At 38.9% G+C, this 27,985-nt stretch overlaps 1 protein-coding gene and 1 pseudogene across 1 annotated transcript; one reads left to right on the top strand and one right to left on the bottom strand.

The window, feature by feature from the left end:
* Dct (dopachrome tautomerase) lies at window positions 1-27,743 on the top strand. Its single transcript, XM_070003308.1, has 8 exons — window positions 1-600; window positions 8,457-8,756; window positions 11,341-11,441; window positions 12,024-12,190; window positions 13,069-13,248; window positions 14,944-15,079; window positions 25,637-25,838; window positions 27,571-27,743. The coding sequence occupies exons 1-8, from the start codon at window positions 306-308 to the stop codon at window positions 27,741-27,743; spliced, it is 1,554 nt and encodes a 517-aa protein (XP_069859409.1). The 5' UTR covers window positions 1-305.
* Window positions 20,603-20,944, bottom strand: LOC138813588 (transcription elongation factor SPT4-A-like; annotated as a pseudogene).
* Window positions 27,744-27,985: the final 242 nt, after the last annotated feature.

Here is a 27,985-nt window from a genome sequence, read left to right on the forward strand (position 1 = left end):
GCAAGAAGCATTATCCTCATTAAATTTGGCTGTTAGAGGCGTTTCTTACGAAATTAAATCTGTGTTAGTTATTTGAATCGCATAAAATAGTGTGTGCACGAGCAGGTACCCATGTGCACATGTGTAGATTCTGTGATTTTTGTGGGGATTTTGAAAGGAGAGGAATAGAACGCAAAGAAACTAACACAAAAAGAAAACAAAATTAGACGAGTGAATGAATGCCCAAGAACTTAAGAAAAGAAGAGGAGAAAAGCCAGACGTAAGACAGGAGGAGAGGCTGAGCAAGTTTTCTCAGCCATTCAGCCATGAGTCCTGTGCAGTGGGGGCTTCTGTTTGCTTGCTTGGGTTATGGAAGTCTACTGGGAGCCTGGGCACAGTTTCCCCGGGTCTGTATGACCTTGAGCAGCCTGGTGAGCAAGGAGTGCTGCCCACCTCTGGGTGTGGAGCCAGCCAATATCTGTGGCTCTCAGGAGGGTCGGGGGCAGTGCACGGAGGTTCAAGCGGACACCAGGCCCTGGAGTGGCCCTTATGTCCTGCGAAACCAGGATGATCGTGAGCAGTGGCCCAGAAAGTTCTTCAACCGGACATGCAAGTGCACAGGTGAGGCTCCTCCGGGCAGATCTAGCCCACACCCTGAGCTTAGTCTTGGCTGGGAAAACAGCCCTTTCGAAGGGAAAGATGAGGCTGTTGACAGAGACTATTAGCCTAGGCTTTGAAAAGCCAGCCTGTTGTGTTTTTGGTAGCAAGTGTGTCAGGAAGGCTGAGATCCTGGTTATTTATATTCTTCCCATCCTCCCGTACATTTAGCTTTGAAAACGAAATAGCTATTACCTGGGCCAAGCCTGGTTTCATGAACGCATGCCAACATACCTTTGACTTGCTTATTGGAAGGGGGAGGCTAAAGGCCTAGAGTGTGCTTTGAAAATAGAACAAGTTCTTTCAAGACGAGTAGGGTGCACTGCCCTGCCATGGGTTTGCACTTGCTGGGCATGGGTGGGAGCGGTTTGCCTGGCCAAGACGGAAGGCAGGTGCTCTGCAGCCCTGGCCTCGGCATTTCTCAGGGTTTGGACAAACCTCAACCAGGACCCATCATCCTCGTTAACAGGAAGAGTTAGCAATGCTTCAGCCACGGTTGGGGAGACAGACAAGCAGCTTCCTCCATCAAGTGGGAAGCTGTTGTTCAGTTACAAATTGCCTGGGTTCCTTGTCTGAATTGGAAGTGGGCATTACAAAATTTGCTCTGTGTCCTTCCTTGGGATTCTGGTCTCTCTTCCCACCTATTTTTTGTTTAATCTTATTTATTTATTTATTTTATCTGGTTGCATGTCTTATGTCTCTGCTTTCTGAGCATACTCAAATAATCCTCTCCAATCAATCTGGCTCTTTTTTGGCTTCCAGTAGCTGTGTAGAGCAGTGATAACGGCTGGCAGGACATTTGAAAGACAAAAACCCCCCATAGGTAGCAGCTTCACTAAATCCTGGTTCTTTGGTGGCTGGCTGTCTTACTTCCATCCTCGTATTCTCATATGATGCTAGAACTAAGGAGAAATGGTAAAATGTTACCAAGAGAAGATACAAAGGCTGGTGATGTTGATAAAAGAATGACATTAAATTTTCTTTTCAATGCTAAAGCTCTGGCTTTATAATCATTATGTGTGCACATATATATTATAAATATGTAATATGTCATTACTTATTTACTTATTTTGTGGTGCTGAGGATTGAACCCAAGACCTCACCTATGCTAGCCAAGGACTGAACCACTGAACTAGATCCCTAGCCTTTGCAGTTATATTTTCAATGATGTGAGTCACAGAGATTTTTTTCAGTCCTACTTTTGCCCTAGATACTTCTTGTAACAAACGTTTTCATAACACATTTACCATATTTATTTTTTCCCCGAGATATTAAGCACTTGCTTCTATAGACATTCTCTTACAAGGTTTCCTGGGTTCTTAGCCTATGAACGCAGCAGATTTCCTAATACTTGTGCAGGGGAAACCTCACTAACATGCTACTCCTTTGTATTAAGCTCCTGAGCACTTCAATTGTAATTGTTTTCCATGTTAATGGATGATAAAATGCCACGACATTCAAAAGTTGGACATCTCCTTTTATAGATTTCTGGGTGAAAAGGTTTTAGTGATTCAGAGATGAATGCTAACTTTTCCTGTCCCTAGCTCCTTTCTATTTCAAATCTGCATTGCACATCCTATCTCATTTTTTAAGTGATGGCACAGTAATTATAGAACATGCAGGTTCTCATTTGGATACATCTGCCCATGCATAAAATATACTTTGATTTACCACCACACATGTATTTTTTAAAAGGCAAGAATAGGAAGAGCCAGACAACGGCAGAATAGAAGGGGTACTTAAATATCAAATCACTTTTGCCAAAGGAATGTTTATAAATTTTCTCCCACTTATAAGCAATCTACCTTAGAACAAAACTCATTATATCTTATTCAAGACTATGAGCGGGTAATAGATCACATCCTGTAGGTGCCACTATATAACCACTGCACTGCATATCCACGGAAGCTGGGCTTCCTCATCACTGCATGTGTTCTTCATCATTAGCCATGTTCCTGGCCAGGCTGGGCCTGCAGGTCCTTCCTGTGATTTCTCTATGTAATTGGCTAGATTCACTCAGTATCTTTTTTATTTTTTAAGTTCATACCAAATTTTTGTGTCCATGTGGGTTTTTTTTAAGTCACTTAACTTTTTCTGTACAGTAACTTTAATTTAATAGACCATCTTTTTTCTCCCTAGTTTAGTGATGTATGCTTGGCTTCAAAATACTTCATTTACTTCATTTAGTAGATTCAGTTTCCTGAGTTTGGACCCAGGTTTATCTCTGAGTTGCTGTCACCACAATCAAGGTAATAGCCAGCATCTCCACATCTCCAAAGATTCCTTGTATCTCATATTTTTTTTTTAAAGTCTTTTCTTTTGTCAGTAGTGAGGCCTGAACTCTGGGCCTGGGCACTGTCTCTCAGCTCTTCAGCTCAAGGCAAGCACTCTAACACTTGAGCCACAGCGCCACTTCCAGCTTTTTCTGCTAATGTGCTGAGGAATCTAACCCAGGGCCTCATGCATGCAAGGCAAGAACTCTACCACTGAGCCACTTTCCCAACCTGCCCCCCCTTTTTTCTGGGCCATAGGCTGCTGATAGCCCTCACTTTTGTTACTGCACTGAAGAAACAGTAAAAGTAACTTCAGCCTCATAAATGAAAGGCAAGTGCAAACACTGATATGTAAAAAAAAAAAAAACAAACCCTAAATGATATATTTCAATTCCTTGTAGAACACTTCTTTTATTTTCTATAGAGACAAATTTAAAAAAATTGCTGAACTTAATTGTCAGGCTAAGCTGTGGTGTTTCAGGAGACTTTGGCATTCACTATTTACCATTTAAAGCATTGCCAGTTGGCATTTATGAGAATATGACAGTTGCAGCTGTGTCTCTGGACTTTTGGAAACAAAACAAAACCAAACCTTGAACACCAAATAGTTTTAAACAGTTGGCTGAGAAGTTCTTGTTTGTACAAGTGACTAACTGCCTCTATTTTCCAATCTCTGAAATGGGGATAATGGTGAAACCACACTTGTAAAATCTTTTTTGAGCTCTGTAGATGAAAGGACCTATGTGAGTATAAAGTATTGTTATTAAAATAATAGAATCTCTAATTAAAAGGAATAGGCCATTTAGAGTTCCTTGTAAATTCACTAATCACTGGCCGTTATTTAGTCTAATAACTTTCTGAGTTTGAGCTGATGCTATGCATGTAGACACATGTGATGTTTAGCTGTTCTCTTTTTCTTTATCCCAGTCCTAAGTCAGGTGAGGACTCAGACTCTAAATTTATTTTTTTCTCAAGGAGATAGATTGCTATCCTTGATTTTAAGTCCCCCTCTCTCTATTTCCCAGTAACCAAACCTCATTCTTTCTCAAATATTCCACTTATGAACTGAAAATTCTGATACTTTCTTAGCATTAGGTAAGCAATGTGTTGAAGACATTGCTTGGTCTTTGAAAGTTCCTTGTTCTCCACAGTTGTGAAGGGTTTCTGGTCTTGGGAGTCAGTGTTCATTGTTGTCATCTCTCATCCCTCAGAGATGGGTATATTTCAATGTTCACTTCCTACAGTTAGACGAGTGGGTGTCTTCTCGCACAATGCACAATGCCCACACCTTCTTTTCCCCTTGACTTGGACACTGTGCCTTGTTTGCACTAATATCCCACTGGACCTGATGCCTTGCATGTAAGTTTTCATTGTTTGTTTTCCTTTCCTTTCCACCCATTCAATCAGCATTGATTTAGCACTGATTGTATTAAGCTGTGTGAGAGGCAAAGAATAACATGATTTGTGAGTGTGTTCAGTGTCGTGATAGGTAAGGTGGAGAGGAAAAGAAATCATTGCTTTCCTATTTGAAAAGCATTGACAACAATAATGCTAGCGCTAGCATACGATTTTGCACGTTCCCTTGTCTTAATGTGCTTGAAATGGGCTTCTGACCCTAATATGGAAGGCTCTGAGAGGTTAAGCGCAAAGTTCCTGAGTGTGGAAACTTCTCTGAATGCACAAAGGCTCTGTAGCTATGGAGGAAGGCCTGTTAAAATTTTGTTTTTCCAGGACTGTATTTATTATTATTATTATTATTTAGAGCAGTTTCAGGTTGGCAGCAAAAGTGAAACAAAAGTACAGAGAACAAAAGTACAGAGCTGGTGGCTCACACCTGTAAACTTAGCTACTCAGGAGGCTGAGATCTGAGGATTGAGGTTTGAAGCCAGCCCCAACAGGAAAGTCTGTGAAACATATATCTCTAATTAACTAGCAAAAAGCTGGAAGTGGAAGTGTAGCTCAAGTATTGGAACACCAACCTTGAGTGGAAAAGCTAAGCAAGATGCAAAGCCTGGAGTTCAAGCCCCCCAATATGTTGGAAATGAACTTTACAACTTGGGGTGTGAGGGAGAGTTGGAGGGGAAAAAACAAGGGTGGGGATAACAATGTTGGACAAGAAATATACTCGTTACCTTCTATATGTAACTGTAACCCCTCTGTATATCACCTTGAAAATAAAAATTAAATTAAAAAAAGACAAAAAAGCCCCATTACTTTCACATATACACACCCACACACACATGTTCACACACATGCACACATACACACACAGTGTAACACAGAGAACCCCTCATACTTCCTACCTCATGCCACCCCTGGACATACAGCTTCCCCAGATACTGCACTAAGGTACATGTTTAGTATACTGTTTGTTGAAGGAATAAATGAGGGAGACAATTAGTTATTGATAATTTTGTTTCTATCAAGCAAAACAAACCATAATAGAGGAAGTAGTTTAGTCTTGAAGTTTATGGCATTAACTATGAATTATTCAATTTGAATAATGAGGCTCCCAAATTTAAAAATAGACTTTATGCCTTTGAATATAGGAATGTATCAAATTCATTATTATAACATTAGAAGTATTATTCCTTAGTATTTAAAAAATATTTGAGCTGCTTGAGATTCACAGCAAAAAATATGAATCTGAGTCTGGAAGTAGACTTTTTTCTTTTTACTTTTGTTTCCTATGTTACTGAAGCAGGAAAATACAAGCAATTCATTTATTTAAGTGTAGATAAAAGCCAGATGTTGGTGGCTAATTCCCGTAAGCCTAGCTACTCAGGAGACTGGTTTAAAATCAGCCTGGGCAAGAAAATCCATGAGACTCTTACCTCCAATTAACCACGACAAACAAACAAACAAACAGAAAAAGTTAAAGCTCAGGGACAGCACCCAAGCTGTTTTAAGCTCTGGGACCAGCCATTAAAAAAGTTTAAATACTTTGCATGTTACAAAGGAGCCCAAAATGCAATCAATTATTGTTCTGTTGAGCTCATCCTACCTATTGTATTTTTATTTACTTTTTGTTGTTGTTGTTCTCAGGACTTGAACTAGGGGCTTGGGTGCTGTCCCTAAAGCTCTTTTGCTCAAGGCTAGCACTCTACCACTTTGAGCCACAGCACCACTTCTGGTTTTCTGTTGGTTAACTGAAGATAAGAGTGTCATGGACTTTCCTGCCTGGGTTGGCTTTGAACCCCAATCCTCAGTTCTCAGCCTCCTGAGTGGCTAGGATTACAGATGTGCCTATTGTATTTTTAATGAAAATTTCTTTGGCCATCAAACAATCTGGTGCCATTGGCTCAAATCTGTACAATCTTGGCCACTGAGGAAGCAGAGATCTGAGGATTGCTGTTAGAATCCATCCCAGACAAAAATGTCTGAGAGACTATTTTCAAATAGAGTCTAGCAAAAAGCTAGACTGGTGGTGTGGCTCAAGTAATAGAGCACGAGCTGCGAGTAAGAAAGCCAAGCAACAGCATAAGTCTCTGAAGCAGTAGCATGTATTATTCCCTACCTGCTTTATGTTTCCATCATTCATTCGATACATTCATTGCATACAAGGCCAAGCCCAGGTATCTGTTGTGAGTTAGCTCCCTGGGTTATGTATAGAGTTTATAAGTCCAGCAGTTGGTATGACAAATGTGAATGTAAGGGGGATTAAGAGGTGAGCATAGCTCAGGCCCAGCTGACTCTGACATGTAGAACAGGGGCATTGATCATTGGCAGAGTGCTTGCATAGCATGCATGAAGCCCTGGCTTCCATCTCCAACATTGCGAAATGCCATAAAGAGGATCCATCATGAGGTTTAAAGAGGGAATAGGTAGCCCAGGCCCGAGGAGTTTAGGAAGAAAGGCTAAGAAGGTGTGGAGAGGAGTCAAAGGCACATTGAAAGACTGAGCTATTGAAAGCCAACCTGAGATATCTTAGAAGTGGATAGCACTCGTCCTTGTCCCTTGGGCATTGACAAATCAAGGACACAGAGCGGCTGACAGTGAAACTTGCAGGAATTTTTTTCACTTGCTCAGGTGGTGGCAGCTAATTCACCTTTACGACCTGCCAGCCTCCATTGATTTTTTTTTTTGTCTTCATGCTGTTTCCTTTGTGAGATGTTTTTGATGCTAGTCTACTTGCATTCCTGGAAGCCTGCTTGTTGATTAATTTTGGTTCCACTGACGCACATGTTCTCTCCCTCTGTAAATCAATGAATGGGCCTGTGCCGGGCCTGGGGACAGCAGGGTTCAGGGGACATCCCAGGCTACTGATCAGTCCAGGGTGGGGCCTGGCAGGGACAATGGATGGACAGATCTGTGACTGCTAAAGAGGTCTTAGAGCATGTGCACTCATCTACTAGGATGACATAACAAATTATCCTGGACTGGGTGACTTAAACAACAAATGTATTTCCTCCCAGCCCTGGAGGCTGAAGTCTAAGAACATCTGTCTACAAGATTGGTTTCTTCTGACACTTCTTTCCCTTTGACTCAGGTGGCCATCTTCTCCCTGAGTTCTTCCACAGTCTTATTTTATGTGTGTCTGTATCTCTCTTTCCTTTCCTTATAAGGACAATAATCATACTGAGTAGGACCTTCTTTTACATAATTATCTCTTTCTTAGGCTTTTTTTTTTTTTTTGTCATGGGGCTTGAACTTTGGGCTTGGGCACTGTCCCTCAGCCTTCAGTTCAAGGTGAGCACTCTACTGCTTGAGCCACAGCGCCACTTCCGGTTTTCCGGTGGTTAATTGGAGATAAGAGTCTCAAGGACTTTACTGCCTGGGCTGGCTTTGAACCATGATCCTCAGATCTCAGCCTCCTGAGTTTATGGGAGTGAGCCACCAGTGCCCAGCCATAATGATCTCTTTAATGGCCTGATCTCCAAATATTTATAGTCACAAGTTTCTGGGGGTTTGCACTTGAGTATGTTCATTTCAAAGGGGACACAGTTAAGCCTATAATATTTTGCAGTGCATTTTATAACCCGTTTCATTACTGGGATTTTTATGGAACTTTCTAATTGGATTTCATGTCTTATTTCATTGCTGAGATTTCTAGGGAAGCTTCTAGAGCATTTCATACCCTGTTTCTTTGTTGGGATTTCTATAGAACTTTCTAGAGCATTTCATGTCCTGTTTCTTTGCTGGGATTATTCCAGGGAAGTTTTTAGTGTTGGCCCTACTTAGATTTCGAGAGGAGACTGGGGGAGAGGAAGTGGACTTTTTTTTTCTTTTTTCATTTTTGACTTTATTAGCAGAAATTTATTGCCTCACAAAACAAAAATTCCTCAAAAGAATGACAGGAAAACTGCTGAGAAAATACTGAGAACCCTCTTAGGTTCTAAAAATATGGTGATTGGGTAGGACTGAAATTGGGAGATTGTTACAAATCATATTCTTTGTATGTATCTGGCAACTGACTTGCTTTCCTCTATGTATTTTCTCATTCTCTTCATTCTTCCCCCAAATTCTAGTTCAGAAACTTGTACCAAACGACATAAAACATCTTTTCTCTCCCCCCCCCCCATTTCTCTCTCCCTTTCTATCAATCAGGAAACTTTGCTGGCTATGATTGTGGAGACTGCAAGTTTGGCTGGTCGGGCTCCAACTGTGACCAAAGGAAACCACTGGTTGTGCGAAAGGACATCCATTCTTTGACGTCTGAGGAGCGGGAACAGTTCCTGGGTGCACTGGACCTGGCGAAGAGGAGCATGCACCCCGACTATGTGATCACCACCCAGCACTGGCTGGGCCTGCTTGGGCCCAATGGGACCCAGCCCCAGATCGCCAACTGCAGCATTTATGATTTCTTCGTGTGGCTTCATTATTATTCGGTTAGGGATACATTATTAGGTGGGTTTAGGCTTATTGCAAAAAACGTGTGATTGGGTTAGGATGTGGGATGGAAAGTCACTTTGACCCAAGTTCATGAACAAGGAAGCAACCAACCTCCAAGCAGGAAGTGGCCGGTCTGTCAATGGGTAGAATTACCAAATACTGCCTAAAGTTGGAATGGAGATGTTTGGTCCTGTATGTCGGCTGCAGATGCCTCCGGTTATGTTCTTGGTTCAAAGCCTTAAACTGTCCTCTGTGAAGTTATTAATCCTCAAAGTCATGTTTGGTGAAGTGGAGGCAAATTCCTTTGATTCCAGAAAAAAAAAAAGAACTTCAAATCTGGCCGTAGAAACCCTGGGTGACCTTTTCTTCAAATTAGAGGAATTAACTTGAGCCTGTGGCAAAGCACGTGGACCTTCTTTGTGCACAATTGATATCCATGTTGGAAATGTGAATCTTGTTAAACTTACTTTTAGACTTTCCATTAGATAATCACTTACAGTATACATAGCCACTGCTAGGAATCCCTGACTTTATTTTATTTTATTTTTAGCTTTATTGTTTAAGAAAAGTGTAAGTGGAATCACAGCAAGGTAGTTTCTTTTGCCTTGCCTTTTGGCCTATGGTTTTATTTGATGCTTTCAAAAATGGTGAAATGAAAATGATGCTGAGGAAATATTGAGAACCTTCTCAGGTTCTAAAAATTGGGTGACTGGGTAGGACTGAGAATGGGAGATAGTTTGTTATAAAGTGCATTAATCAAATAGGTGGGTTGTTTATCATTTGGAGAGAAGCTATCATATTGTTCCAAGAGAGTCTGAATCTACTCTAGATTCTTCTACCAACTGTTCCTAATTTTAGGGCACTTTTTGGGGGGATCACAGTAAATAAAGACCATTTATTTCCCCTGGAATAGTACTATTCTTACTTGAAGTCTCCTTTCTTCCTAGTGTTTATCACTTATTCTCATCCTTTGACATTCCCTCATCATTTTGTGTGGAGAAATTTGAAACTGAGCTCTAGATAAAAAAACGTTTGAAAAACCTTTCTGCCTCTAATAACAGACACAACAGTTCTGCTCTTGGTATGAGTCTTTTTTTTTTTAATACCTGCCTCACAGGTAACCATCTGTCTTTCTTTATCGATAGATAAGGAAAGAGGCTCTTCCGACTATAAACCTTTATAGTTTTCCTGTCATCCTTTTGAGGAATTTTTGCTTTATGAGCGGGTAGTCTCTCAAGAGGAAAACTATAGTTTCTGGTCATATTGAGGAATTAAATTTATATTCATGTCTTTCCAGCTCTCTGAAGTTATTATAGATACTTTGAGAAAGGACTGAAGTTAGCTAAAGTTTCTACATAACCATCCAAAGCTGTTATGAGCGGGAGAAGAAGGATGGAACAGGCAGTAAGGAGGGCATTAAATTGCCCAAAGCGCCTCACCAAAATTGGCAGTTCCAGTGGCCAACTAAATTGCTTTGAATGTATTTTTCTCTCTTCTGGTCTCCGTGACTATGCTTGTCAGCTAGTAGTTGGATCTGATGGATGAGTGAAGCAGAATCTGTGGAAGTTCCTTTTGATTGAATAAATACTGCATTAGGATTCTGTGTGGTCGGCGTTGCTATGTAATTAATTAGTTCTTCCCTTATAAATTTGTGCATTTGTAAGACACAAATGTCTTTTAAAATTATAGTTCATTTGGGTCTTAATAACCTACAGAGACTGCATTTCTTCTTAATGCATAGTTGGTTTAAATTTATATTCTATAATTTCCTTTTGATTCTAAAATTCTTAAATTCCCTTTGATTCCAGAAAAAAAAGGCACTGGTGGCACATACCTGTAATTCTAGTTACTCAGGAAGATGGGATCTAAGGATCAAAGTTCAGAGCTAACCCCGGCAGACAAATCGGTACTAATCTCATCTCTAATTAACCAGCAAAACACCAGAAGTGGAGATGTGGCTCAAGTGGTAGAGTGCCAGCTTTGAGTGAGAAAAATCTAGAGAAAGCTAAGCAAGAGCATGAAGCCCTGAAGCCCCAGTAATCCTCCCTCCCCTGCTTCCCTCCTCCCCTTGCTAAAACAATTAGCTATATAGCAAGGCTCTTACTAGGAAAAGTACTTGAACTTTCTGGGTCCCCTCTAAAATCAGATTTTTGAGAGATGAAAGTGATTTTGTCTTAAAAATGTTACTTGAAATTCTTTTGTCATGATTTTTTAAATTTTCTTTATTATTACAAAGGTGATGTACAGAGGGGTTACATTTACATGAGTCAGGTAATGAGTATATTTCCTTTTGTACAGTGTCTTCTGTTCCCTCTCTCTCTCTCAGTCCCTCCCTCCTGTTTCCACCCATGACTTATATAGTTTCACTTTTATCAATATCCACTGCCACACTTTTGTTCCCTTTTTTCCCTCGAATTCTGTAGTCTCCCTCCCTCCCCCACCTCCGCCGTCCAAGAACAGCATGATGGTTGCTTTTGAAGACATAAATAACCTCTCTTTCTTCATCATGAAATTATTGGCTATAGAGACATATCCCAGGCACGGTTTAATATTTTAAATATTCTCTTCTGTGATCTTTACTGTTTCCCAATTGTTTTAGGACCAGGTCGTCCCTATAAGGCCATCGATTTCTCGCACCAAGGGCCTGCCTTTGTTACCTGGCATCGGTACCATTTGTTGTGGCTGGAAAGAGATCTCCAGGTTGGTCAAAACCATATATTGAGTATTTTAAACTAAAAAACAGAGTTACTGTACAATATGATGTTTTGATGTATATGTCTTGTTATTCATAGTGAAGTGACAGTTAAGAAAGGTACCATGCTCAACATCTCATATAATTCATTTTGGATATAATTTTTATATATAATTCATGTGTATTTTAAGAGTATCTAAAAACCTACTCTTTTGCAAATCATCAGTGTGGAGTACAATATATTATTACCAATGGTAGTCCTCATGTTGTGTATGTGGTCTCTAGACTTACTCATCTTGTAATTCCCTTCCCTGATTTCTAGCTATTAGATTCCACATTTAAGTGAGATCATGTTGTATTTGTTCTGTATGTGTGTATATGGTTAATTTCACTTAACATTATATTTCCTAGGTTCATCTATTTTGTTGCAGCCGATAGGATTTCTTTATTAAAGCTCAACTATATTGCATTCATCTCTCTGGTACTTTTAATGCTCCTGTACATTTGATGGGGACATCAGTCTTTGCTTATCTGCCTTCTTGTTGTATCTGCTGCATAATCAACAGACTGTACCTACCCTTTGCTTTTAGCGACTAATTGGTAATGAGTCCTTCGCTTTGCCTTACTGGAACTTTGCCACTGGGAGAAATGAATGTGATGTGTGCACAGACCAGCTGTTTGGAGCAGCAAGACAAGATGACCCAACTCTGATTAGTCAGAGCTCAAGATTCTCCAGCTGGGAAATTGTCTGCAACAGGTAATGGCATATGTGCTGCATAAGAGAGACTGGCTTATCTTATGTCAAAGGGATGGACATTCTATTTCTATTCTAATGTACCTGGGGGGCCATTTCCACATTTCCATGTAACAATTTTCCAATTTTCCAGTGGGACATGGCACTTTTCTACATTTTGCATTTTTTCAATGAAAAATTAGGTATGAGCTACTAGTATCTGGTTACTTTAGTGTGTGTGTGTGTGTGTGTGTGTGTGTGTGTGTGTGTGTGTGTGTGTGTGTTGGCACCAGGGCCTGAACTCAGGGTCTCCCAAACCTTTTTGGCTTGTTTTGCTCCCAAATGGCACTCTACCACCAGAGCCTTGCTGCCAATGTATGTTTCTGCATTTTTTTTCAAAAATATATTTTAATTTTGTAAATAATAGGATACAGTGGAATGCTTCAATACATACAGCCAACCAAGGTAGTTAGCATTTTTACTTCCTAAAATATTTATAAGCCTTTCCTGTAATTTTGTTGGTTTTACTCTGTGTGCTTAAAATGCTTTTTCCCCTCTACATAACCATTTCTACCCAAACTGGCTGGGCTTTGTGTCCTACAGGCAACCCAGCTTGCTCCAGATTCAAATACACACAGTAGGAATTACCATCTTGTCTACTAGACCCTGTCATTATCTTTTCAATGGGATAGAATTATTATCGCTGTATGCATATTTTATGCATCTATCTATTTCAAATATCTTAGCCTACAATTATTTCAACAGTAATATTTCACCACCTAATTTTGGCCCTTGTAAGGTAAATAATAAAAATGTTATTTTTACGATCCTCATTGTATCCTGGGTCCAAGTTTATAACATCAATTAAGATATACTGTTTTTAACCTTCTTCTGATTCTTAGCTTGGACGACTACAACCGCCAGGTCACTCTGTGTAATGGAACCTATGAAGGGTTGTTGAGAAGAAATCAAGTGGGAAGCAATGGTGAGAAATTGCCAACCTTAAAAAGCATTCAAGACTGTCTGTCCCTCCAGAAGTTTGACAATCCTCCTTTCTTCCAAAACTCTACCTTCAGCTTCAGGTTGGTGCTCTGAGCTCTTCTACAATAACTAACATTTCACCCATGTGTTTGTAATGCACTGGAGAGAATTCTAGCTATTGGAGATACCTACAAAGCTAAGAAATGTAAATGTGCTTAATAACAGAGGTTAAAGAAGGATTGATATTAGGAAAGTCTTCATCACACCTATAACTAATAGTGTGGTTTCATCAGCTTCGAACATATCTATTGAAAACGATCTTTTGTTTGGATAATTCGAACATTTAAAATACAGTACTTTAAAAATGTTCTTTCTTTTTTCTTTATCTTTCTACTATCAGAATAAACAAATGTATATACTTGTTTATATAAACATGTATATATATATATACATGTATATATATATATACATATGTATATATATATATATATATATATATATACATATATATATATATACACACACATTTGCTTATTTTGGTAGTAGAAGGATTTGAACTCAGGCCCTCATACTTGTTGGGCAGGTACTCTATCATTGAGCCAGGATGACAGCCCTGTTTGGATTTTATTATTTTTCAGATAGGGAGAGTCCCAGGTTTTCCTACCACTGACTTCAGACCACAAGTTTTCTATCTATGCCCCCACATAACTAGGATTACATTTATGTCCTGCCTTGTTGACATGTTGTTGCTTAAGATGGGGTCTCGCTAATTATTTGTCTGTGCTGATCTTGTACTATGAACCTCCCAATATCCATCTTCTGAGTAGCTGAGAGTGGTCATATGCCACCATGCTAAGCCTTCTATCTTATTTTTTAATGTTAACATTAGAAATAATATTAGGAGGATCTGAGCTCTTCGAGTTTTGCAGACTAACTTCAACTCAAATGAATGCACAGTAATCACATTCCTATATCCAAGATTCATAGGCCAACTATTATTTTTCTCCCACCCAAAACAGACTTTAAGAATTATGAGGAATACATATATAGAGAGAAACAATGTTTTAACTAAGATGAATGGGGCTTCCAAAGAGAGGTGGTGTCTAGATTTATAGTAGCTGGATACTCTGTCTCTGTCTCTGTCTGTCTCTCTGTCTCTGTCTCTGTCTCTGTCTCTCTCTCCTCTTTCTCTCTCTGTTAATTATATAACTGTGGGCTAGGGGCAGGATGCGGAAGTTGTGCTAATTGTAACAGGGTTTGGAGTATGTGCTCAGTATGGACACAACCCTTAAAGTAGGGGTCAATGGTTGGTCAAAAATAAGATTTAAGATTGTCTTTATAAAGGAATGTGCATTAGTTTGTGATAAAAATGCCATTAAAACTCATTGTATTTCCTATAGATTTGAGTTAGTAGTGTAGTCCCCAGACAACATTGTTGGAATTATCTGAGATAGTGAATATCCTATGGAGATGCAATATATTCAGAAGTAGCATTGTTTAGGTGTTTCCTTCCCTAATAAAAGATTATCATTAAAGCGTTTTTAGGGGGAAGGTGCTGATATTGGGACTTGAACTCAGGGCTTGGGTATTGTCCCTTAGTTTTTTTTCAGTAAGACTAGCGCTCTACCACTTGAACTAGAGCTCCACTTCCATGGGGGATTGATTGTTAATTAGCTATGATATGGCCTCTCCTATCCCTGTTCAGCCTCAGATTAGATGATGATTGGTCTGGAGACAATAAATAGAGACCTTAGTCAATATTTGCTTGTTGTCACTGACATGCTGGCTTCTCTTAGGAATGCCCTGGAAGGCTTTGATAAAGCGGATGGAACACTGGACTCTCAAGTTATGAGCCTACACAATTTGGTCCACTCCTTCCTGAATGGGACAAATGCCTTGCCACATTCTGCGGCCAATGATCCTGTTTTTGTGGTATGTTCAGAGACTCAGAAGAGAGGGAAAAGTTTGTAGACAGTATGTTAGATTTATTTGTTTTTGTTTTTGAATAATCAGTGCTTGGTGCTGATTCATTCTCTGTGAACAATGTAATGTGTGCACATGCAAAATTATTTTTAACCCACACCCCCCCCCCGGGATGGCTAGATAGCATTTGTAAGTTCCAATCTGAAACCTGTGTGTCAAGGATGATTGCTTCTAGATGATGTTGGAACAGTTTATGATCCAGAGATGAATCACAAATTAGCATAATGATTCCATAATTTAGCAAAATCTGGAGGAAACTCATGTTTTCTGTCTTTTTTCCTTCCTTCCTTCCTTCCTTCCTTCCTTCCTTCCTTCCTTCCTTCCTTCCTTCCTTCCTTCCTTCCTATTTCTTTCTCCTTTTCTTTGTACCACTCGAGCCATGCCTCAAGCCCTTTATCTGTAAGCTATTTTTGAGATAGGGTCTTACTTTTTATCTAGGCCAGCCTGGACTAGGATCCTTAATTTACAATTCTCACATAGTGGGGACGACAGGTATATGACACATATGTACCACCATGCCTAACTATTGGTTAAGATAAAGTATCATAAACTTTTTTCCTGGGTTGGCCTGGAACTGTGATTCTTCCAATCTCAGTCTCCTGAGTAGATGGGTTGACTGGCATGAGCCATAGTGACCAGCAGCCTATGGTTCTCAAACCTTTCAAATATAATGGACTGCTCTGGTGTAGTTAAGTCTCATTTCTATATGACTTTAAAACAAAAGACCAAATTTGATAAAAAAAATTGACAGTACAAGTGTAAGTTTTAGAATTCTAAGCTGTACTAGTTTTTAAGACAGATGAACAAAATGGCAGATGTGACAATCGGGGCCATGTTGTTCAGATGCCCTTAGTCAACATCCTCTAGCCAAAACATTTTTTATTTCATAGTTTTTGGTGATTAATTAGAGATAAGAATCCTGCCCTGGCTGGCTTTGAACTGTATTAGATCTCAGCTTCCTGAGTAGCTTGGATTATAGGTGTGAGCCATTTGGTACCCCACCTAAAAAGAGCATTCTTAATGGAAAATATTCTTTTTTTTCCCCAATGTCATCTAATACTGAGTTAGTGTCTTTTTTAAAAAAATTAATTTTTTAATGTGGTGTACAGAGGGGTTACAGTTACATAACTAAGGTAATAAGTACATTTCTTGTCAAACTTGTTATCTCTTTCCCCAATTTTCTCCCTTTTTCCCTTCCCCCAATCCCTACCCAAGTTGTACAGATCATTTCCAACATATTGTCTTGTGAATATTACTGTTGCATTGGTTCCCTCTCCATTGTCCTTTCTATCACCATTCTGTTGTTCCTCTTCCCTTCCCTAATTCAGATAAATGTATATACAACACCAGAGTACCAAAATCAAATATAGTGACAACAGAGGATAAACCAAAGGGGGGAAACACACAAAAGAAAAAAGAAATCACATAGCATATTAAAACAACAACAAAGTGATATATATATATATATATATATGTATGTATGTATGTATGAATTCTATGCTTTCATCAGAAAGAATCACACTGTCCCATTTGTTAGGAAATGGAAAGACTGAAAAAATCATATTAAGTGGAGTAAGCCAGATTCAAAGAAACATAGGTCCCATGGTTTCCCTTACTTGTAATAATTAGTATATGTCTAGGACAATCTCAGCAAATGAGCAGAATAGCTCAATAGCTACATACATATGACCATATAAGATGATGCTAAGTGAAATGAACTCCAAGACATGGACACAAGAGGTTTTTCTTTGTTGTTGTTGTTGTTGTTAATGTGCTAGTATCTTTTTGCATGAAAACTGTCACATCATACCAGGGTCTCAACCCTATGACCTCATTCAACTTTTATTACTTTTTTATAGGCCCTATGTTCAACATGTAGGTACATCAAGATCTAGGGTTTCAATATAGGAATTTATGGGAGCAATTCAGTTCATAGTATTATGGGGTTAAAGCCATTTGTTTCTCTGACATCCTGGCAGAGATCCAGGTTACAATTCAAATTGGTTTTAATTAGTCATAATTTATGGAATCTTGAAAATGTTCCTAACAATGAAGAGCCTCCATTTCTCCCTGTCCAGTGATGTTCACATGACCTGATCTTGTGATAATCTGAGGCTGGCTGAGGAACCACCCAGGACAACACAAAAGTTCTTATTAAAAAATAGCAATGTGTTTGGATGTAGTCAGTGGGAGAGAATTAGACAACTATGTGTTAGGTTTGCATTCCGAGACCTTCATTAAAGTTCCTTATCTTATTTTTCATAGCACACAATCATGTCCTAAGGCAGCTGACTGCTAGCACAAAATGAGAGGGATTTCAAAGGGGATTTATTGTTTTTATGGGACTTGGGGTACAATAAAGGAGATGTGAAGAGAGTGGAGCTGTAGGTTCCAATGCCCTTGGCCTTTTTTAGTGACACGAAGGATATAGGCCTAAGTGGCTTTCTGGAGCTCCCAGATCAATTAAAGCAAGGGAAGGATGAACTTTAGGAAGTTCTACAACAGAAAGAGGCTGTCTTTCCTCCTAAAAATTATTTCTCTCCTCAGATTTGTGTAGAAGCAATAAATGACAGGATTGCCACAAGTGTTGCACTAAACAAGTGGTCCCACAGCCACCATTGCCATCTGTGGGATGCCTTTCTCTCTAAGGGCTCTTGCCTGATACTTCAGATTGTTTTCCCATCTCAACCATCAGCTTATAACAGCTTATGATAGCCTTCCTTCCTTCCTTCCTTCCCGCCTTCCTTCCTTCCTTCCTTCCTTCCTTCCTTCCTTCCTTCCTTCCTTCCTTCCTTCCTTCCTTCCTTCCTTCCTTCCTTCCTTCCTTCCTTCCTTCCACCTTCCATCAGTACTGGAGCTTGAACTTAGGGCCTCATACTCTTGCTGAGCTTCGTTGCTTTAGTCTGGTACTCTGTCATTTGAACCATACCTCCACTTCTGTCATTTTGCTAGTTAATTGGAGATAAGAGTCTTTCTAATTTGTCTGCTCAGACTGACTTTGAACTATGATCCTCTGATCTCAGCCTCCTGAGTAGCTAGAAGAACAGATATAATTCTTATGACAAGAATTATTGTGTCTGCCTTCTCTGTCATTTATCTATACTCTATAGGTACAGATGTTATATAATTTATACATATATTAAATACTATCTACATAGATGTGTAACTATGCTTTTTATCATATTCCATATCTCTAAATAAATATATTTTAAAAATATTTTCTAACTACATAATTTGTGCACATAATCCATAGTCACAAGGAAAATGTCATAATACTTATTATCTAGTATTGTAAAATGTAGAGTACAAGTGTGGAATCCACTGACCAATTGAAGATGATACCCCAGACCTTTCTCTTCCTAAAAGAAACAGTGCACTGATATTTTATTTTTAAGCATTACAAATCTATCTCCTTCTTTGGGAAAAGCTCACAAAATGCCTAGGGATTGTTAATATTTTTTTGTAAGTGGCCAAGTAGAAAATATTCTTGGCTTTCCAGGCCAGTGGCCGTGACTCCATTCTGTTACTGTAGCATGAAAACAGCTGTGGAGAATGCATACAAAAATGACTGTGGTATTTTAAGAAAACTTTATTTAGAAAAAAGGTGGTGAGCCCAGGCAGTAGTTTTCTGTGCTTTGCTTATTTCATGGATATAAGAGCCTCAGGTGTTAGTTTGCCAACCCAGACTCTAATATGTAAATCAAAAATATTCTTCCTCTCCCTCTCTCCCTCTCTTTTTTTAAGGCAAGATCTTGCTATGTATCCCATCTAGCTGTGAATTCTCATTCCTCCTGCCTTAGCCTCCTTAGTTATCTTTTCCTGCCCTAAGACAGAACTCATGTTACCATTTGATGGATGTAGTTCAAAGACACTAAATCATGTTCACTTTATTATTTATTACTTTTAATTTTTTGACATTTAGAAATTTGTTTTTCTTGTACAAGAATTTTACCATCCACATATAAATAAAGAAAAGCAAGACCCCTTTTTTTGAAAGCACAGAAGGAATAATATTTTGGTACTGATTTCCAAACATACTTCAGGCTATTTACAAGGGGTTTTATATTGAAGCCAATTCAGCCTTAAGTGGTTTATTTTGCATACTGAGATTTAGGTTAAAGCATTTTAGTCAACAGAGTTATAGCTTCTAGAGGTTCAAAATCATGAGACAATTCATGCACATATATTACAATGTAACATTTATTTATGTTTTATGAAATCTCTTCAGATAAAGTACAAAGTTGTGTATGATTAAAATAAGGGATAAAAGAAGGCAGATCATTAAAATGCAGGAAAATCTCTGAACCTATCTCTGAAATTCTAATAGTTCTGAAGGTAATTGAAGCAAATGCATGACTTTATCATGGAAAATAAGCTTAGGCCCCAGGAATGTTAAGCAATCCTGCCTTGAATCCAGAAAATAAAAACAGAAAAACAAAACAGGAAATAGACTGTAGGATTAAAAAGTTAAATTTGTAGCCAAAAAAGAAATTGTATCATATTCTCCCTAATTTCTAAAGGTGCTCTTCTTAAAAGTTTATTTGGGTGAGCTGGATGCCAGTGACTCATCCCTATAGTTCTCAGCTACCCAGGGGGCTGAGTGTTTGAAGCTAGACCAGGCAGGAAAGTCCATGAGACCCTGATCTATAATTAACCACCCAAAAACCCGAAGTGGAGCTGAGTACGGTAGAGCAAAAGTAGAGGAGTGCCTGAGCAGAAAGGTCAAGTAATAGTGTGAGGCACTGAGTCAAAGCCTCAGTACCAACACACACACACATTTAGGTGACATTAAGCAGTAATTGTCTTACTGTGCTTGTCTAATTCATCTAAACATCATCCCTTCAGGTTCATCCATGCTATTGCAAATGACAGGAAATTATCCTTTTAAAATAACTGAATTATATTCTACTATGGGTTGTGCCACATTTCTAAAATCCATTCATCTGATGGATACTTAGGCTGAATTTTGTCGTGGTCACTGTGCATATGCTATTGTAAGCAAGAGGGTGTAGATAGATCTATCTTTGATATACCTATTTCTTTTCCTTTGGTTATATAGCTAGGAGTGAGATTGCTGACTCATGAAGTTTTACTTCAATTATTTTGAAGAGCCTCCACAAACTTTACACTTACATTGCATTAAGGTTCTCCTTCCCTGCCTTTTTACCAGAATTTGTCTTTTTTTCCCCAAGAGTTCATGCTTATTGGCATTTGACCCAAGGGGAAGCATACAGCAAGGCCTTCAACAAGTAGAAAAAACAATATCTTCCTTCAGTTCAGTCTATGAGAATCCACCATTCCAAGCCCTCTCATTCTACCAGTAGTCCATAGTCCAAGGACAGGATCTGCTATTCATTGAACAGTCTGATGATTCTCAGAGTTGAAGAGCAGGGATTTTTGAAGTTCTGTCTGTTCAGATTCCAGAACAAAAACAAAGCAGAGGCAGTAGGTGGACAGCAGTCCGGCATCTTGCTAGGTTTTTGTAACAGTGACTATGGATTTGTAGGCCACTCGACTTTTTAGCTCCTGTATAATTCCTTGGGGGCAGGCAACCAGTGAGATACACCTGACTTAAAGTTACTGACTCGCTGCCACTTGGAGAGCCAGTTGTCCTCTGGACTCACCATTGCAATGATTCCATCAAAGGAAGAGCTGGTGCAGTCATATACCTTTTCTCTGTTACCCTTCACTTGTAGATATGCATCACACAATGATCACATCCATCATATTCAATCTGGTCTATAGTCTCGACCAGTGAATACAGCAGACCCATCCACAGATGCCACAGATCCTTCAGACTGTCTCCAGCGCCATCTTAGGAAGGGAGAAATAGCTGGAAACCGAGTCACTGCTTCCACTCCACTGGAAGTAGACAGCCAATTCTGTCTTTGGGGTTTTGATGATAACCTCTCTGGCTGATTGGAGGTAGTATCTCATTGTGGTTGTGGTTTTGATGTTGTTCTTTTAGAAAGTGCATTGGGTAAGTTGTAAATATTTTCACATCTTCAGCTATTAGGAAGCCCGTAAGTTGAGTAATTAATATTCACAAAACAGTTCATGAGTTTGTTTTTCACCTTAAATACTAAAGTTCTAAATGGACTAAAACACAAACTATGCTGGTTCTACCTAGGTAATATACACATGTTTTTCAGCTAGATTCAGACTTTTACAGTTTCCTTTCTCTAGGTGAAGACATTCTCATTTCCTTTTTGTGGCAGTAATCTGAATTTACAATCATCAAAGTTAGCCCTTCAGTATTAACCTTATCCTCCAATTATCTTGAAAAGAGAAGCATGTACCCTTGTGTTTTGTTTTCTTTATGCTTGCATATAAAGTATGTTGAAATTTCATGTTTTTCCTTTCCTATCCTTATCTATATTTTCTTTGAATAAAGTAGAATAGGTCTGTATACAAATTTTGAAACATATTTTAAAGACTCGAGGTCTAATACCAAAATATTTGGAGACAATTGCAACATGTATTTATTTAACTTTCAGTTTTATATCTTATCCTGGAATGACGTTTGGCCTTGCAGAGATATTAACCAAGTGCATTTTCAACTTGTGTCTAATAATGATAGAATTAGTATCAAGAGTAATTCATTGGAGGAAGAATGCCCACAAGTACAACAAAAATACCTACTCTAGGGGTTGCGGTGACTTCTTGTTGTTGCCTGCATTATTGATCGCAGCGTATTATTTATGAAGTTCTTTGCATCTCTCAGCATATCTTGCCTCTTTTAAAAAAATCACATTGCACTATTTATATGGTTCATACTAGATTATTTATTATGTAATAATTTATAGACCTTCTGATACTCTTGCCTCTCCTCATTATTTCCACCTGTTTTCTTTCTTTTTTTTTTTTTTTTTTGCCGGCCATGGGGCCTGAACTCTGGGTCTGGGCGCTGTCCCTCAGCTTTTCAGCTCAAGGCTAGCGCTCTACCACTGGAGCCACAGCGCCACTTCCAGCTTTTTCTGTTTATGTGGTGCTGAGGAATCGAACCCAGGGCCTCATGCTTGCAAGGCATGCACTCTACCACTGAGCTATCTTCCCAGCCCCATTTCCACCTGTTTTATCTCTCCAGATTATGAATTGTTTTCTACTCTTGCCTGTTTTTAATTATTTACTCTTTGCACTTGGTGAATTCTACTTTTCCAAAAGCTATTTTTTCTCACATAGCACAAAACTACATCCTCCTTTTGTCCTAAGAGTTTCTTATCTCTCCAAGTTAGAGATGAAATTAGAACTTTATTTAACTTGGGCTCAGGTAATATCTAATAGTTTCAGAATTGGCTTAGAACTCCTAGTTCAAACACTGTGCTTTCTTCCCATGGTAAGACTTGGGAACACGATTTTAAACTCATTTCTCTTATTCTATTTGGTCTTGGGGATGTATTAATAATTGTATGACCATGTGATTGAATAGCAGAAGATGGGTGTGTTTTAGGAACTCTGACTTTAGAAATAAACTTCTGGGATTCAAATTTATGCTCATAATCCATGTATAAACATAATTAACCTATAATTGGGATAATAACCCTATGGTTTGACTTATACCCCCAGACCTAATTCAAATGATGAAATCCCAATTTCTAATCCCTCCAAAAATGACTTTGTTTGGAAACGGAGTCCGTATTGATATAACTAGTTAAGATGAGGTCATATTGTTTAGAGTAGTGCTTAACCCAAGATGAATAAGGCTAAGTCCACTTCCTGTTTCTATAACAAAATAACACTGTCTTGGTAAATTATGAACAATAGACATTTACTTGGCTCATAATTCAGCAGGATGTGAGGCCTAAGAGCATGGCTTAGAACCCAGTGAGGGCTTTGTACTGCTTCACCACATGGTGGTCATGGCGGGGTGGGAGGGGACAGGTGTGCGGCAGGCAGCATGTGAGTGTGGAAAACACGAAGGAAAATCAGGTAAAAATCATGCCACTCCCATCATAACCATTCCCACCACAATGATATAAACCTATTTATGAGGTCCAAACCTTCCGTGATCCAGACACCTGCTTAATGGCCCAGCTTCAACATGATCCCGTAGGTTATTATCCTTTATCATGAGTTTGGGAGAGTACACTTAAACCATTGCAAGTGGTGTCTTTGTATATTTGTACATAGTAAAGACATGATGTGAAAGTGAAGACGTTGGCAAGACTGGTATTTTGCAATCTACCAGTAGCTACATGGGGAGAATGAATAGATTTTCCCTCACAGCACCCAGAAAGAACCAGCTCTGCAGATATGTTCTACAGGGCTTGGACTTGAAGCCTGTAGGACTAGCAGACAATGGCTTCTGCTTAAGCCATCTAGTCTATGGTGACCTGAGCATTTAAGGCACTTAAGGACAATGGTCTACCAAATCAGGCTGTCTTGAGTGTTTGAAATGTTATTAGAAGTACAGAGCTTAGAATGGTATTTGATATAGAATAAGCACTAATAATAATAATCTATTATGAACTCTAAGCTTTTCTAAAGGCTCAGCTTCTTATTAGCTATAGATATAGAATATATGATCTCAGAGGTATTATAGTCCTCTATGCTTCTAAGATATGAATTCCTTCCTTCTTCTTCCATAAGTTCTTACCCCAAGTTAAAATTATAACAGTACTGATGATAGAGTCACAGTAACAGCAACCATTTACATTTACTGGGCTGAGCTAAGTGATTTATAGATAGCATCGTCTCCACCTTCCTAATGGTATGTGTTCACTGCTGCTCTTTGCAGTCATCTTCCTGTTCCTCAGGTCATGAGCTATGTTCCTCTCCTTTCAAACCTCATCTCTACTTTTGTCCCAGAACCTCTGCCCTCACCTTGGGATCAGGAAACTTCTTTCCCTGCATTTGTTGGGGTAAACGTTAAGTCCACCAGACTGCATTCATGTCTTTTTACTTTGCATTTGTTTTCATTGCTGCATAGAGCATGCCAGCACTTAGTGCTTAAAGCATTAATGACGAACTCATTTCTCATGATTTCTCATTGCATTTCTCATGAATCTTGGCAGAAGTTCAGGAAAGGCTTGACTGAGCAATTCTGGCTCCAAGGTCTCAGTGCAGTTACACTCCAGTGGTGACAGGTGTTAGGACAGCTGTGGCCTAGTCAATTATTGTTTTCTTTTCCTGAGGTCTCAGGACTACTCTGAGTAGTCTGTGTGGATTGGTTTGGGCTTCCTTTTGGGGATAGTTAGACATCTCATATAGTGGTCCATGGGCAATAAACCTTAGTATAAAGGAAGAAAGGAAAGCAGCCGTCCCTGAGGATTCTGAACTTGTAGTAGAGAAATGAAAGAGGAAACTGACTGCCAGATGTGAGCTGGGCTGAACTCAGGATTATGTATGTGCAGAGTATCCTGGTGATGCTTCAAAACATGTCACCATTGCTGTATTTGAAATAATAATTTGGATTATTGAATTTGAGAAGGTTGCTTTAAAGGCTTCTTTGAGAAAAAATATTTTAAAGAGCACTATGCTCATGATGACATTTTTAGACTTTCTAAACATAACAACAAGAATTCAAGCGAGAGTATTTTTACAGTAAGTAGACACAAAGGCCTTTCTGATGAGGAAAATCTGAAAATCCAATTTGGAGATTTTCTTTTCTTATTTCTTACTGTCAATCCACAATACTGATAAGGACCACCTTTTCTCTTTCTTGTGAAGCCTAAGTATATGGGTATGGACTAGAAATTATGCCGTTATTTCCTTTGTCTTTATGAAATGAATAATTAACCACACATGCAGAAGGCTTCAGACGTTCCCAAAGCAATGTGAAATCTGCAAGTGAACTTTCTTTTTTTGTTACATTTTGAAAACTAGCATAAATTATTCAAAGAGTTTCATTGTGATAATTCTATATGTTATAATATGCTTTGATAAACTTCATACCTCTGTTATTCTTTCCTTTAAAGTTTTTAGTTGATTTAATTATGCTATTTTCATACAAACACATAATGTATTTCAATTATATTCACCCCATCACCCTCTCCTCCTTCGCCCCTAATTTTAGCCCTCCTTTACAATCATGTCATAATATTATTATTGTTGTTATTATTATTTCTTAGGTGTAGAATCTGAATATGACACAAAACTGGAATATGTGGTAGTTGGCTTTCTGAGCTTGCTCAGCATGATGTCTCTAGTTCCATCCATTTTCCTACCTAATTCCATTCTTTATGGCCAAGTAATACTCCTTTGTGTAGATGTAACATATTTTCTTAATTCATTCATTAGCTGTTGGGGACCCAGGCTGACTTCATAGATTGATTATTGTGAATAGTGCTGCAGTTGTATCTATTGTGTGTAATGCATACATTAGTGTGTTCAGTTCTATTTAGAGGGAGATAGTCACACATCACGGAATATTTTATCGAAAATGATGGGGCATACAGTAGCTCTCCAGGTAAAAAGAGGTTCAATTCTAACTGTAGAGGAAGTTGACTTAGTGGTTGATTAAAACAGACCAATCAGCATCAAATTCCATGTCCAACTGTCTTGCAGGTCCTTCATTCTTTTACTGATGCCATATTTGATGAGTGGATGAAAAGATACAACCCCGCTAGAGATGCCTGGCCTCAGGAGCTGGCTCCCATTGGTCACAATCGGATGTATAACATGGTTCCTTTCTTCCCCCCGGTGACTAATGAGGAACTCTTCTTAGCCACTGACCAACTTGGCTACAGTTATGCCATTGATCTGACAGGTAACTAACACAACTTCCAAATGGTGATTCATTTGACTTTTTTTTTTGTCAGTTGTGGGGCCTGAACTGTGGGCCTGGGTGCTGTCCCTCAGCTCTTCAGCTCAAGGCTAGCACTCTACCACTTGAGCCACAGTGCCAGTTCTGGCTTTTTCTGTTTATGTGGTGCTGAAGAATCGAACCCAGGGCCTCATGCATGCAAGGCAAGCACTGTACTACTGAGCCACCTTTCCAAACTCTCATTTAACTTTTAAAAGACCTTTCTTCTCTTTCCTTTCTTCCTTCCTTCCTTCCTTCCTTCCTTCCTTCCTTCCTTCCTTCCTTCCTTCTTTCCTAATGTGAACCAAGACCTTTAATTGAAACATTCCGTTGTAGTTAAGCTTATTGGCACTTTTCTAGAATATATGTATATAACAAGACAAGCTATTAAACTAACAATTAAATATCAGAGACTAGCAAGCAGACTCTTGTCTTAAAAAACAAAGTTATTATGTGACCTCATCCCACAGAGTAACTATCTACCCCTCTACTTGATTTGACAATTCTATCTGAATTAATAGAATGCATAGAAAACTTTCCTATGGTCACTGAAATGTCTGACAAGAAAGTCAAATAGAACTAGCCCAGAGAGAGACAATTGCCTGAGGGCAGGGCCAGGATTTTGGTGAGACAAGTACAGGATTTGCTTTTAGCATAAAATTCAAAAGGAGGCTAAAAACCTCAGTTAATTATGTTAAGTAATAATATAATGCAGTATTTTAGAAGAAGAATTTCATGATGAACAATCCAGCATCATCATTTTCAATAACAATTGTTTTCCAACAACGGGATTGGTCATTTTCTATCAGTCTTGAGGGACTGAATTTTTTGAGCATCTGGATAGATCATTTAAAAAGAAAAGACAAGCCAGGCACTGGTGGCTCATGTCTGTAATCCTAGCTACTCTGGAAGCTGAGATCTGAGGTTTGAGGTTCAAAGCCAGCCCAGGCAGGAACTCTTATCTCCAATAAATCACCAGAAAGCTGGAAGTGGTGCTATGGCTCAAATGGTAGAGCACTGACCTTGAGCTGAAGAGCTCAGGGACAATGCCTAGGCCCCAGAGTTCAAGACCCACAACTGACAAAAAAAAAAAAATACAGATAAGCTGATTTCATAGAGAAGCATAAATATATTATAAATAAAATGCATTAATTTTGTTGGAGAGGACTCTAAAAATATATATATGAGTGGGTGATTGGATGACTGGGGAATTCAGATTTTGATCACGACCATTAACATGAGCAGAAATGTTATCTACGTCTGCTGTTCTCTCTTGTTAGAGCCAATGTACTTGTCTCATATGTTTGTCACCTGCGAAAATGGCAGAACCTCCAGCAGAATTTTCTACCAAGGGTTGTGTATTTAACAATTCTCCAGATACCATGTTAGCATTCAAATGAGTTTCTATCTTACAGAAGCAGTTAGGTACTCCCTTAGAGGGCTTATTTTGCACATAAGCATTTATCGTAACAAATTTTAAAATGTCATAAGCCGTATGTAAACAATGGGATGTCACTTCCAACTTCTTGAAGAAAACAGTTGTGATTAATAGTTTGTGAGCAAAGAGAAGATAAAATTATATTCTAGCAGTGGTGGATTTGCTTCGTTGACAGAATGAGCTTACCTTTCCCCTTCTAACCATATTCAGCTGATGAATAGTCTCATCGGAGCATCTTCTCTTCTGCTTTCATTTCAGTTGAAGAAACTCCAGGTTGGACCACAACACTCTCAGTGGTTATGGGAACGCTGGTGGCTTTGGTTGGTCTTTTTGTGCTGCTGGCTTTCTTTCAATACAGAAAACTTCGAAGAGGATACACACCTCTCATGGAGACAAATTTAAGCACTAAAAGATATACAGGGGAAGACTAGGGTATTCAGGCCTCATCCTAGATCAGATATCAGCCAAGTTATACTTCTAGCCTGGATGGTAATCAAAGAAATGCTCAAGGCTCTTTCTTTAGCTGGAGATCTTTGGCTTAGCTTCTATTATTGTCATGTTGATCCCAAATAACAATGCTTAGCTGTAGTTCATGTTTTGCTTGTTTGCTTAACAAACTCAAGCTCAAGCTTGGGGCTGTCTCTATCATCAAAGTAAGATAGAACTGATAATT

Source organism: Dipodomys merriami, unplaced genomic scaffold, assembly GCF_024711535.1.
Source record: "Dipodomys merriami isolate MVZ:Mamm:240054 unplaced genomic scaffold, mDipMer1.0.p SCAF_6, whole genome shotgun sequence".
Lineage (NCBI taxonomy): Eukaryota > Metazoa > Chordata > Mammalia > Rodentia > Heteromyidae > Dipodomys > Dipodomys merriami.

Bases quoted from the DNA above. Each gene is read 5' to 3' on its own strand.
- Dct (XM_070003308.1), top strand. From the start codon at position 306: ATGAGTCCTGTGCAGTGGGGGCTTCTGTTTGCTTGCTTGGGTTATGGA. The intron at 12,191-13,068 runs GTAATGGCATAT...TCTGATTCTTAG, and splicing joins TGGGAAATTGTCTGCAACAG to CTTGGACGACTACAACCGCC. The intron at 25,839-27,570 runs GTAACTAACACA...CTTTCATTTCAG, and splicing joins TTATGCCATTGATCTGACAG to TTGAAGAAACTCCAGGTTGG.